Source organism: Puma concolor, chromosome D4 (genome assembly GCF_028749965.1).
Source record: "Puma concolor isolate L17-30 chromosome D4, mPumCon1.1.hap2, whole genome shotgun sequence".
NCBI classification, from domain to species: domain Eukaryota; kingdom Metazoa; phylum Chordata; class Mammalia; order Carnivora; family Felidae; genus Puma; species Puma concolor.
In genome coordinates this window covers 62790064-62804888 of record NC_141679.1, presented here as the reverse complement: position 1 = coordinate 62804888, position 14825 = coordinate 62790064, and the positions used below count along the sequence as shown (strand labels likewise).

At 36.1% G+C, this 14825-nt stretch overlaps 1 protein-coding gene across 2 annotated transcripts in view; it reads right to left on the bottom strand.

Moving 5' to 3' along the window:
- STX17 (syntaxin 17) overlaps window positions 1-14825 on the bottom strand; it is a 66368-nt gene that overhangs the window by 32998 nt on the left and 18545 nt on the right. For both annotated transcript variants that reach the window (XR_015242893.1, XM_025913012.2), the window contains exon 3: window positions 11635-11700. Coding sequence is in view for 1 of the 2 variants with exons in the window: in XM_025913012.2 (XP_025768797.1) it covers window positions 11635-11700 (66 nt within the window). In the remaining variant the exon portion in view is untranslated. The remainder of the gene's footprint in view (window positions 1-11634; window positions 11701-14825) is intronic.

Sequence of the window (14825 nt, the reverse complement as noted above, 5' to 3'; positions counted from 1 at the left end):
AGAGCTGCATAGAAAGAGAATCCTGCACATATGCAGGGGTACAATCCTTAAGTATGTAGCAGAGAAATGATCAGAACATGTATGTGGGAAAACTACTTGAGGCTAGGAGAAAAAAATCATCCAAAAAGATTAGAGGGAACAGTGCCTAGTACTCAAAGCTTTAAACAGTGTCTGTTCCCACCAGCTAAACTGGAAAAACTCTGAATTCCCTAGGCAGTGGGTAGAGCACTCAGAAAGGTTTTACTGCAATAGTGGGGAAATAATTAGCCCTAGACTGAGCACTGTTCCAATGAAGCCTAATAAATCATAAAAGTTAGACCCAAAAGAATCAAACTGTTTCCAAGTATTTTAACTGTATTCCAGAACAAAGCTCAGTAAGATTTACAGGAACATAAAAATATCTAGCACTCAAAAAAAAAAAAAAAAAAAAAAAAAATCTAGCACTCCGCCAAGTAAAGACCTCCCAATCAAATATCACCAGACACACAAAGAAATAGGAAAATATGACCTAAAATGAGGAGAATAATCACTTGATTGAAACTGACCCAGAATTGACATAGATATTAGAATTAGCAGAGAAGGATATTAAAAGTTATTATAACTGTATTTAATATGTTTAAAAAGTTAAGGAGAGACATGAAAAATATAAAGAGAGACCCAAATCGGGGTGCCTGTCTGGCTCAGTTGGTAGAACATGTGACTCTTGATCTCAGGGTCATGAATTCAAGCCCCATGTAGGGTGTGGAGCCTACTTAATTAAAATAAAAAAAAAAAAAAAGGAAGGAAGGAAGGAAGGAAGGAAGGAAGGAAGGAAGGAAGGAAGGAAGAAGGGGGTTAGGAAGGAACCCAAATCAAAGTTCTAGAGTTGAAAACTACAATGTGTGTGATGAAAAATGCACTGAATGTATTAACAGCAGATTGGACACCGCTGCTGCTCAGACTAGTAAACACGAAGCATGAAGGCACAGAAATAAAACTATCCAAAATGAAACACAAAGAGAAAGAGGAATCCAAAAAATTGTAAGATAACTTCAAGAAGCCTAATATACGTGTAATTGGAGTCTCTGAAGAAGAGAGATGGGAGGGGACAGAAAACATATGAAGGAATATGGCCACAAATTTTTCAAATTGGATGCAAACTATAAACCTAGAGATCCAAGACACTCTACAAATTGAGAGCACAAGAAATGTGAAGAAAATGTCACACAAGCTCATCATGATCAAAGTATTCAGAGCCACTGATAAAGGGAAAATTGTAAAAGCAGCCAGAGAATAAAGACATACTACATACTGAGAACAAAAATAAGAATGAAACAGATTTCTTATTGCAAAAAAATGCAAGTGAAAAAAAGTGAAAACACCTCTAAGGTACTGAAATAAAAAAGTTAGTATAGAATCTTATATACAGCAAAATTCCTTTTAAAAACAAAGGCCAAATAAAGGCTTTTTATATATACAAAAGCAGAACTCTTCATCACCAGCAGAACTGTGCTCCAAAAAATGTTAAAGGAAATTTTTTAGGCAAAAGGAAAATTATACCAGATGGAAATATGGTTATATACAAATGCATTAAGCACACCAGAAATAGAAATGCCATTATATAAGTTTTTTTCCCCTTAATATCTAAATCACTTGAAAAAGATAACTGAGAGTTTACATTATGGAGTATATAACATATATATAAGTAAACATACAACAACAATTATATAAAGACTGGAGGAGAGAAATAAAGGTATATTTAAGTTTCTTAAACATGTGAAATAGTATAATATCACTTAAAGATAAACTGTAATAAGATGTATACTATAAACCCTAAAGCAACCACTAAAATAACAAAACCAAAAGGTATAGTTAGCATGACAAAGACATACAATGAAATAAAAAATAATTCAAAATAAAACAGAAACATCATTAATCAAATAAAAATTAAAATCACAGTGAGATACCACTAGAGATCTATTATAATGGCTAAAATTAATAAGACTAACCATATCAAGTGTTGACAATGATATGGAAGAATATGAAATAGTACAACCATCTCATAAAACAGCTTGGCAGTTTCAAATAATTAAGGAATAAAAACTATATGATCCAGCTATTCCCATTCATAAGTATTTATCCAAGAGAAACAAAATCCTTTGTTCATACAAAGTCCTGTATGCAAATGTTCACAGCAGCTTTTTTGTAATAACCTCAAACTGGAAATAACCCAAATGTCCATCACAAATGAACAGATAAACAAGCTGCGGTATATTTATACAACAGAATACCTACTCAACAGTGAAGAGGAATGAAATACTGATACACATTGTAACAATGAACGAACCCCCAAAATATTTATGCAGAGTGAAGGAAGCTGGACAGAAAAAGAAGTTCATATTTTATGATTCTATTTATATAAAATTCTAGGAAATCCAAACTACTGCACAGTGGCAGAAAGCAGGTCAGTGGTTGCTGGGGTATCCAGGGTGTGTGTGTGTGTGTGTGTGTGTGTGTGTGTGTGTGTGTGTAGAATGGGAAGGGGTGCAAAGGGATGTGGGAGGGAGAATCCAGAAGGAGAGTTATAATGGGGTTTGAAGGAACTTTCTGGGGCAATGGATATATTCACTATTTTGACTGTAGTGACAGTGTCATGGTATACACATATGTCAAAACTTATCAAATTATGTACTTTATTGTATATCAATTAACACCTCAAGAAAATTGTTTAGGGCGAAAAAGCAGAAAGAAAATGCAAAACAATGGATTATTTATGTATAGCCACATGCACAGAAATGATAAATACTTGGTGCCTGGCTGGCTTGGTCAGGGGAGTGTACAACTCTTGACCTTGGGGGGGTTGGAGTTCAGGCCCCATGCTGGGTGTAGAGCTTACTTAAAAAAATAAAAAAGAATGAAAAACTAAAAAGAAAAAAGAAATGATAAATACTTAAATCAGGAGAAAAGATTTCCTTCAGATGAAGATAGGAACCAGGAAAATGCAACCAAGGAAAATGGAACCAAGTAAAGGTACACAAGGGATTTCAATGGTATTTCTAAAATTTTCTTTTAAAAAAGGAACAGGGGCACCTGGGTAGCTCAGTCAGTTAAGTGACCAACTCTTGATTCAGATCAGGTCATGACCTCATGGTTCATGAGTTCAAGCCTCACATGAGGCTCTGCACTGACAGTACACAACTTGCTTAGGATTCTCTCTCTCCCTCTCTGCCTCTCTGCCCTACTCCCTCCCTCCCCCTCTCTCAAAATAAATAAATAAACTTTAAAAATTTTTTAAAAAGAAGAAATAGCAACAAAATGTTACTATGTTACTTTGACAAAGTAGTGACAAAATGTTACTTTGACAAAGTTGGGTGATGAGTACGTAAGTGTTACACTATTTTTAGTATTTTCTATATTTCATATGTTTGAAGTTGTGTGTGTGTGTGTGTGTGATTTGTCAAAAAGTTATTTCATCATTAGGTTGATGTCAAGTAGTTCCTAATTCCTATGCCAAGCATGTAAGTTCAGAATCATTTACTAGGGCTACAAAGAGAGTAGGTAAAAAGCTAACATATTAGGTCTCTGCCATTCTACACAAAATTGTTTACACATGTATCTGCATTTTTCTAAAAAGTAAACCAACGGTATCTTGATTATTACATTAGCCATCTAACTGGTACTCTTATATCCATCCTTGCTCCCTTAGAATCTATCCTTTTCATGATAGTTAAGGTGATCTTTTAAAGTTGTATCAGGTCATCATCTGCTCAGATCCTTCCAAACATTTCTACCCAACTTCAAATTATCATATTCTGCAAGGCCTTCCATCATCAGACTGATCTGAGCTGATCTCCCTGATCTCACCTCCTATATTCTTCTCACACCAGCCACACTGACCTCCTCACTATCCCCTTGAATATTCCACACATCCTCTCATCTCCGTCTTCCCACTTGATTTCCTATTACCCAAGGTTTATATTTTAACTTCCTTCAAGTCTCTGCTCAGATGTCATCAGAATCTTTCCACAACCACCGTATACATAAGTTCATGACCTTCTGTGATTTTTTGTTCCCTTTAAACTGCTTTACTTTTATTTCACGGTACTTATAACCATCTTTTTTTTTTTTTAACGTTTATTTATTTTTGAGACAGAGAGAGACAGAGCATGAACAAGGGAGGGTCAGAGAGAGAGGGAGACACAGAATCCAAAACAGGCTCCAGGCTCTGAGCTGTCAACACAGAGCCCGACGTGGGGCTCGAACTCACGGACTGTGAGATCATGACCTGAGCCGAAGTCGGACGCTTAACCGACTGAGCCACCCAGGTGCCCCAACCACCTAAATATTACAGTTTATTAGAGGTGCCTGGGTGGCTCAGTTGGGTAAGCATCTGACTTCAGCTCAGGTCATGATCCCGTGGTTCAGGAGTTTGAACCCTGCATCAGGCTCTCTGCTGTCAGTGCAGAGCCCACTCAGATCCTCTGTCCACCTCCCTCCTCTTACAAAAATAAATAAATGTTTAGTAAATAAGTAAATATTATATATTTATTTTAAAAATTATGTCTCTACTTTTTCCACTCACCATCCCAGAATATAAGTTCAAGGACAACAAGATTTTTCTTGTTTTGCTCACAGCTATATCCTCAGTGTCTAGACTAGTATCTAGAACAGTGAAAGTTCAAATGTTTCTGCTCTTCTAATAATAATCAGACCAGAAAGGCTATTATTATGCCAAGTTTTGAAAATTTACAGCAATATCCACAAGTTAGACAAATGGGGCTACAGTCAATGAAGTAAGTTTAAAAACAACAAAGCATACTAACTCAGTAATTAAGAAGCTTGCGGTATGCAAGTAGTAAACTGAAAACTATGGCCAAACTCTCAGGAAAATGAAGGTGACATATCTCTCTCTTTAGCTCTATAACTAAATTTAATAACTAGTTATGGCTTTCCCCTCCTTCTTTCAGAAATATCCTGAAGTTTCTGTCTAAAGATTAAAAGATATGTTTAAACATATACTTATCTATACTGATCATTGTAAAAAGTAATTATTCTGAGTTAATTGAAATTCTGAAAAATGGCTAATTATGTATTTAATGATTAAAAGAGTGGCTATGCATATATTTGCCTTTGTTAAATATTGATTTAAGGATTCCTAATGTGTTTTTACGACATGTAATTTTGAGAGCAAATTGTGTACAGCTAAAAACATTTGGTATCATAATAATCTGATTTCCTTACAAACACAGAGCTCAAGTCCACTGGTAAACATTTAAACAACTTAGAGTAAATACATTCTAGACATCTCATTTATTATTAAAGGCTCCAGAGTCATAACTGTTTAATTATAATAAGTCTGGACTATTCATGTTTTACCTAACTACTACACAACTTTACACTTATTTCAACATCAAAAGGCACCAAAAAGAACATATACATAGCTTTAAATATATTAACTGAACCACCAAAAGCAATAAAACTCAAACAAGAAAAAGGTCTCCATTCATTTACTCAACACATATCTAATGAGGATCTACTATACAGGTATTAAGTGCAGCACTCCACTTTCTATCCACCTGAGTTAATATTAATTCCAGATTGGATTCCTGCACTAACACTTATTAAGACCTTGTGCACGTGGGGTGCCTGGGTGGCGCAGTCGGTTAAGCGTCCAACTTCAGCCAGGTCACGATCTCGCGGTCCGTGAGTTCGAGCCCCGCGTCAGGCTCTGGGCTGATGGCTCAGAGCCTGGAGCCTGTTTCCGATTCTGTGTCTCCCTCTCTCTCTGCCCCTCCCCCATTCATGCTCTGTCTCTCTCTGTCTCAAAAATAAATAAATGTTGAAAAAAAAAGACCTTGTGCACTTAATACACTAAGTTTCTCTATTCTTCAGCCTTCTTTATCTAAAAAAATGAGGATAACACCCCTTACCCAGCATCCAGACAACTGGCGCTGTATCACTTACTGATCTCCATAATATATTTGACAATTAATTATAGATTGACTTACTTCTCTTACTAAAGCCTTAAGCTATTATTTACATATTTTATTTAATTTTTTATGAATTCCCACCTACGTAAGTTTCTTCAAAGCAGAAACTATGATATATTTTTCATAATCCTCTATCACCAGCTAGTATTATATGTTAAGTACCTGGGGAGGGTAGCAGGGAAGACTAAGCTTCTTAAAATACACATTTTGGGGGCACCTGGGTGGCTCAGCTGGTTAAGCGTCCGACTTCAGCTCAGGTCATGATCTCATGGTTCGTGAGTTCGAGCCTCACGTCAAGCTCTGTGCTGACAGCTTGGAGCCTGGAGCCTGCTTCTAATTCTGTCTCCCTCTCTCTCTGCCCCTCCCCTGCTCATGCGTGCGCACTCTCTCTCAAGAATAAACATTAAAAATTTAAAAAAAATAAAATAAAATATACATTTTGCACTTTTATATGACAAGCCAAACAAAATGGGGAAAAGTGAAGCAATTACAATGTGTTTTAAATTAAACTAACAAAAAGCCAACACTCATGTTTAGCTTCATCTAGCAGCTAAATGTGAAAGCATGAAATCGAGCTTATTCCCATTCCTCTTACTAACTGAATACCTACTATATGACAGGGGCTGCGTAAGCACTTGGTACACATGATTAACAATCGTTATAATCATCCTGGAATACAGCAGAATGAATGAGATTTTACTTTCTGAAAAAACATTATGTATAAATTAAGAATTATTTTGCAGAGGGATCTGTTGTTACTTATAAGATCTTTTTCTAAAAAGTAAATTTGAACAAGCTTATTTATAACCATTTCTTGTAATAACTAGAAAGCTGGACTGACTAAAAAACAAAACAAAGCAAAACACAAGAAATCAAAGCAAGAAAGAAATCAGGAAAAAGGGGTAATCTTACAAGAGAAGAAAAATATTACTCAAAAAAATAAACTATAAATAGAAAGCCCAAAGGGATTTAGACTGTTCAAACTAACAAGAGAACTTAAAGATAATCAGCAACAGATCTATGAATGAAAATTAATTATATTCCTATATACACCATCACGGTAGAAAGCATAATTAAAAAGAAGAACATTTAAACCTCTCCCAAACACACACACACTGTAAAACTGTAAAGTACTTAAGAATAGATAAGTGAAATAGATAAACAAAATAACTATAAGCCCTGTATTCCAGTCATTTGTTGCTGCATAACAAATTCATCCAAAACTTAAGGATCTAAAACCACCATCTGATTTTGCTAATGATTTTGCAGACCAGAAATTAAGGACATCCTCAGTCGGGCAGTTCTCACTCAGAGTCACCCATGTGGTTGAGTCAGGCACCCGCTGAGGCTATAGTCATCCGAAAGCTCTAATGTCTGAGATGGCTCACACACGTGTGGCTGGCACTTGAGGCTGCAAGTTCCTAACAGCTCAGCTGTGGCTGTGGCTATCTCCCACAAGGGGATCTCAGGATAGCTGGACATTTCACATGATGCTGAGGTTTCCGCAGAGCAAGCACCCTCAGAGAACCAGGGGAATCTATCTGACCTTTCTGACTTAGCCTCAGAAATCAGGCATTATTTCTGCCTCAGCCCAGATTCAACAGGAAGGGAATCAGACTCTACCTGCCGGTTGGGGAATAGCAAGGTCATTGTGTAAAATTCCAAATAGAATGGAAACATTTTGCAGGTATTTTTTAAAAGTATAATCTATCAGTATCTGTATGCAGAATATTAAAAAAGACATAAAAAGTGCAAGAACCTCCCATATTCATAGGTAGGAAAACTGGACATTGTAAACATGTCAATTTTCTCTAAATACATGGATAAAGCCAATGCAATTCCCAAATTCCCAACAAGATTGTGTATGGACTTTGACAAGCAGATTCCAAATCTTATATGGAAGACTAAAGGTATACGTATAGCCAAATCAGTCCTGAAAAGGAAGAGTAAGATGGAAACACTGTCCTACCAGATATCAAGCCTTATCATAAGGCTGTCATAATTAAGATGGTGTGGAACTTGATGGAGAAATAGACAAACTGACCAGTGGAACAGAAACACCAGAGACAGGGGTGCCTGGGTGGCTCAGTCAGTTGAGTCCGACTTCAGCTCAGGTCATGATCTCAAGGTTCATGGGTTTGAGTCCCACATTGGACTCTGTGCTGACAGCTCAGAGCCTGGAGCCTGCTTCAGATTCTGTGTCTCCCTCTCTCTCTGCCCCTCCCCCACTCATTCTGTCTGTCTGTCTCTCTCTCAAAAATAAACATTAAACATTTTTTTTTACATAAAAAAACGACCAGAGACAGACTCATACATATATGGAATTGTGATATGTAAATAGCACTGCAGAAATCAGTTAATAGTGACAGAACTGGTTTTCCAAATGGAATAAAGGAGATTTATTTGTATCTACTTCATAGCACCAATTTCAGATGGATTCAAGACATAAGTGTTAAAAGTAAAACATTGAAAACATTCAATAGAAAATATAAGAAAATATATTCTTGATCTCAGGATAGAGAGTATTCCTTGAATAAGACACCCAAAGCAAGACCACAAAAGACTGACAAATTAGACTATGTTTAAATTAAGAATTCCTTTCCACAAAGACGCTATAATGAAAGTGAGCAGATAGTTCTTACTATACATAATAATGAGAAACTTATAAACTCTATTATAACTGTTCATGAAATTGTCCAAAAATCAGTTTTATACAAACTAGCCAAGAACTAGTCTATACACAAAATTCAGAGCATATATGAATAAAACTAAGCAAATACTTACATCTAAAAACAGTTTCAATCTCATTATTTTTATGGCACACATAAATCTTTTGTGCCAGATGGAGGTCATTAATGGAGGTCAATATATTCTTTAATCAGTAAACACTCTGACCATAAGCACTGTCTCAAGAAAATAAGTGGTTTTTACTAACATATTAAACAGTGAAGATGGCAAGAAATCCTAGTCATAATAATCTCATTGACATTTACGTGCTTAGCACCATTCAATAAACACTGAATCTTGACGAACAGCAGGTACTGTGATATACACAAATAGCAGAGACACAATCCCTGATCTTCAGGCTTATAATCTAGTTGGCAAGCAGTAAAATACATACAGAGAGGTAGGTCAAATTTCTACTAGACCTCAAGTCAATCCGTTTTTCTCTATCTCCACTATCTCTGTAATCTCTCCTAAATGATCTCTTGCAATCATTTCATTCTATCCCAATCTATTCACTACACTGCAGCTACAGTAACCTTTTTGAAATCCAAGAAGATCAGAGATGCATTCTTTGGAAAAACAGACTTTAGATTCAGAAACACCAGGCACAGGGCTAAAAGAAGGTATTTATGTGAAAGCGTGTACTAAACAATGAAAGCCCAGCATCCTTCACCTACCCTGCTTTTATGACTGAAAAATAAGTGCCTACTTGCCCTGGGAGGAGGAGGAAGAGGAGAAGGATTCTTCTTTAGAAAACTGAACCAAAGCAAACCTCCAGCTACTGATGTCTGGAGGGTCATCCAAGGAAAATGCCATCATTTGCCAATTCTTGCAATTAAAGATTAAAAAAAAAAGAAAAAGCAAAGAAAAAACACAGAGTAATAACATATTGAATAATTTAAATTTCCCAGAACTAAAGAACATAAATTTTTAGACTGAAAGAGTCCAACACAAAGCACAACATCATCAAATTTGAGAACACCAGGGATAAACAGACTACAAAAGCTTCCAAAGAGGGGGAAAAAAAAATAGATCTCATACAAAAATTGAGAAATCAGACGATATCAGCTTCATTAAGAGCAACACTAAACTAGAGAACCCTCAAATCTGAAAGAATACCAGCTAGAATTCTATACCTACTGAAATTAGCAGTCACATGTGAGGGGAGAAAAGGGGTATATTTTAGACTCATAATAACTTAAAAATTTACCTCCGACATAAATTTAGAGAGCTTATTTAGAGAGCTACTGAGAGATGTACTCCAACAAAACAATGGAGTAAACCAAAAATGAGGAAGACATGATACCCAGGAAGACAGGGACCCAACACATAAGAGCAGCTGAAGGAAGTCCCAGAACAGCACCTGTGCAAGAAGCCTAGAAAGGAAGTCCAGATTGGAACTGGGAAGAGGGCTACAGGAGGGAGTGTTCAGGATAAAGAATGGAAGTAGAATATTTGGACATATGAAAATTATTACTGATAGCACATAGCAAAGATGTGGAGCATTTAGAAAAAAATTACAAATACACAGAAAGCTAGGAAATAAAAAAAAAAAGACAAAAAGCAAAAACTATATTGTATTTCACTATTTGGCTTAGAAGAAAACAGTATTTTTATAATCAAAATAATAAAATAATGATTTATAATTTAACCAAAAATTATAATGTATGTATTTGTATAGGCGGAAAGAAAGTACCAGAGTTGGGCAGAAAGCTAGATCACCACCTATTATGGTAAGAAGAGGTAATGTCTGAACCTGATTAATTAAGAAACAGCATTCTCACATTATATTAAGGAATAAAGAGCTACATACCAGGGAAAATGGCCAAAAGGATTAAAAGTGGTTTCTTCCAAGTAGGACACAGAGATGGAGAAAGGTAAGGTAAAGCTTTTACTTTTATTTCACTTTTAACTACGTAAATATAGGACTTTTAAAAATTAAAAAATTTTTTTTACATTTATATTTATTTATTTTTGATATAGAGACAGAGCACAAGTGGGGAGGGGCAGAGAGAGAGAGAGGGAGACACAGAATCCAAAGCAGGCTCCAAGCTCTGAGCTGTCAGCACAGAGCCCCACGCGGGGCTCAAACTCACAAACCACGAGATCGTGACCTGAGCCGAAGTCGGACACTTAACCGACTGAGCCACCCAGGTGCCCCAGGATTTTTAAAAATTTAAATAATTAACATTTATTTATTAAAAAGACAATAACTGCAAAGAATACTTGTAATAAATACTATGTTACTGTAACAGTATCGTTTTGAAGTTCTCTTTTTAAAAAATTTTTTTTTAAGTTTATTTATTTTGAGAGACTGAGAGAGAGAAAAAAATGCATGTGTCAGGGAAGGAGCAGAGAGAAAGAGCAGGAGAGGGAACCCTGAGAAAGCTCCATCCTGACAGCACAGAGCCTGCTTGGGATTCTCTCTCCCACTCTCTGCCCCTCCCCCACTTGCACATGTGCACACTCTCTTAAGATAAATCAACTTTTTTTTTTTTAAAGACAACAACATAATATATGCAGGGGACATGAACAGGTGATTTACAAAAGAAATATTACTATCCAAGACACATATGAAAAAAACTTTTACCATTCAAAGCAATAAAAACTCCAGATTAGAACAACAAAAGCAACATTATTTTAACTTACTAGTAGGCAAAATTTTGAGAAACTGATAATACTAATGTTCATAAGGTTTTTGGAAAATGCGTTGATTTTAAGTTGATACTTTGTTCCTGGAGGAAATTTTGGTATTATGAATCAAAATCTTAAAAATATGTATGACATTTGATTCAGTGACTCCTGCTAAAAATGCACCCTTAAAGAAATAGTTACAAATATACATAAAAAGATTCAGCCACAAGACTATTTAGTTTAGCAAAATATTCTTAAGACTGTCTTTCATATTGATTTACTAGAAACAATGTAATAGACTTACCTGAACTGTACGGCCTGCGTTGATATGCTCTTCATGCAACTTATCCCAGATTCGGCACCTTTGATACTACATAAAAGAGAGGAAAGGTACTGAATTCTTGTTTAATCACTAAACTGATTATTTCTACTTATCCACAAAAATCCCCACTCACCTACCCAAACTTAAATATACCAGCTAAAAGTTATGGACTTTATAGTTGCAGTTAATGGTTCAATGACAATACAAGTAGGAAATTTTCAAAAACATTACACACAAAATTCTGGCAAATGGTAAAACAAATAAAAATCACTAGATACAATTCATTTTACTGAAGAAAAAACAAAAAACCAGTGTACTTTGTCTTAAAAATTCTTTGGAGATGAAAAAATAAAGAATGAGAATGTAAAAGTGTGAAAAATAAAAAGATTAAGGGTACTCATCAGATAGTCTGACTATTCATGAAGAATTTTAAAAGTTTGTCAATGATAGTGTCAACTGTTAAAAACCAAAATCTGACCTTGAGAAAAAGTTACATTGATAGTGCAGACTAGAAAGTATACAAAAATGAGAATGAACATTTAATATACATGCTTCAGTCTTTATCAAGACAATTGTTTAGTTTTCAGAGTTTCACCAAAGAAACTTTATGCGTATGATAATGGCAAATTTTTCATCTGACAGGAACCACAGCAAAATGTGGTAACATTACAGCAAAATACTTACATAGCATATAAACATCAACATCAAACATCACATATTATTTTTGGTTGAAATGAAAAATCCAAATAATATGTTAGCAGTTGTGAATAATGACATTAAACATATTTCTGGTATACTACAACACTAAAAGAAAAAAAAAATCCAATGTAGAAATCCAATGAAAGGACAGAAACATGAAAATGTCCCATATATGCATGAAAGGTGTAACAGATTACAAAAGAGCACTAAAAAAGTTTCTAGGGCACTTTCATATTCCTTCTTCTGCATATTCTTTAAATTTGGCAGTGAATAATGCAGCAAAAAGCTCTTTAGATACTCCTAAATGTTTTTTACCTCATCTAAGAACTAAACAATAACTACTAAGCTTAAAAATAATATAGAAGGGGCGCCTGGGTGGCGCAGTCGGTTAAGCGTCCGACTTCAGCCAGGTCACGATCTCGCGGTCCGTGAGTTCGAGCCCCGCGTCAGGCTCTGGGCTGATGGCTCAGAGCCTGGAGCCTGTTTCCGATTCTGTGTCTCCCTCTCTCTCTGCCCCTCCCCCGTTCATGCTCTGTCTCTCTCTGTCCCAAAAATAAATAAACGTTGAAAAAAAAAAATTAAAAAAAAAAAATAATAATATAGAAAATATATTCACCAAACAAATTTAAAACCACTATCAAACTACTTTCATTTATAAGAAAAATTAAACTGATACCATCAGATCTGGTATGAATGCTCTTCTATTTCTTTCCCCAGGTTTTAAAACTTTTAATTTGTATTAAAGGCTCTTTTAGATAATGTTATTGTATTAATAAAAAGATGAGAAGAGAAGCCAAAAATAGGGGTGCCTGGATGGCTCAGTCAGTTAAGTGTCCGACTCCTGGTTCCAGCTCAGATATGATCTCATGGTTCGTGAGTTTGAGCTTCACATTGGGCTCTGGGCTGGCAGCACAGAGCCTGCTTGGGATCCTCTCTCTCCCTCTTTCACTCTACCCTCCTCTACTAGTCATGCTGTCTCTGTCTCAAAAATAAATAAACTTAAAAAAAAAGTCAAAAATACATGTTTGAAAATAAGTCACTTTTATTTATTTTTATGATTATTTTAACATATATTTATTTTTGAGAGACAGAGTGCGAGCAGGGGAGGGGCAGAGAGAGAGGGAGACAGAATCTGAAGCAGGCTTCAGGCTCTGAGCGGTCAGCACAGAGCTCGATGTGGGGCTTGAACTCACAAGCCATGAGCTCATGACCTGAGCCAACTGAGCCACCCAGGCACCCCTGAAAATAAGACAATTTATTACTATTTTTTAATGTTTATTTATTTTTGAGAGAGACAGAGACAGAATGTGAGTGGGTTGGGGCAGAGAGGGAGGCACAGATTCCGAAGCAGGTTCCAGGCTCTGAGCTGTCAGCACAGAGCCCGATGCAGGGCTCACACTCACGAGACGTGAGATCATGGCATGAGCCGAAGTCGCACACTCAACCGACTGAGCCACCCAGGCACCCCAAAAAATAACCCACTTTTAAATTTATTACTCAACACTAATCTGTCCTGATATTTTAAGAAAAATTAATGTTAAGAAAACAGAGTTAAGAATTTTTGGAGGCCATGGCTGCTAGAATTCATGCACCAGAGTATCAGAGAGGAGAGAGCTGCATGTGAAGAGACAGTTGCAATGGGAGGAGATGACTACACTGAGAGAGACAGCTCCAGAGAACTGCAGGGTTCTCCTTTTGAGTCTTCAGCCAAGTATAAGTCAGCACATTCACACAAGGAAAACTACCTGAGGTCAGAAAAAGAACCACTGAAAAGTTTCTTTTTCCTTTGGTGGACTAATTTCCAGAGATCACACAGCCAGAAGCAGTGCATGTGAGCCCCAAGTCAGAGTGGAGTGGGAAAACCTTGCAATAAACTGCACATCGGGTATGATACTCCAAAGTGTTGCCCTTCATGGGGAAAAATTCACCCTGGAAGAAAGAATATTTTAATCCTTCATGATAAAGCTTCAAAGAATGACTCAAAAGGGTCAAACTGCCTCCCAAATAACTGTGTCTCACACATCTTAAAGCTCAAAAATACTTGAAGTTTAAAATGTTCAGTATCCAACAAGGTAAAGTTCATCATGTCCAGCATCCAGTAAACAATTACCATGCATACAAAAGAGCAAGAAAAATGAATCAATAGAAACAGACTCATATGATAGAGATAATGAAATTAATAGACAAGGATATTAGAAATTATATTAGATAAATGAATAAAGATGTGGTATATATACAGTAGAATATTTCTCAGCCATAAAAATAAAATCTTGCCAGTAGCAATGACATGGATGGATCTAGAGGATATAATACCAAGTGAAATAAGTCAGAGAAAGACATACACCATATGATGTCACTCATATGTGGAATTTAAGAAACGAAACAAAGAAAAACAGAGACCAAAAAAAATCTTAAATATGGAGAACTGGTGGTTTCCAGAGGATGGGTGAAATAGGTGAAGAGGATTAAGAGTA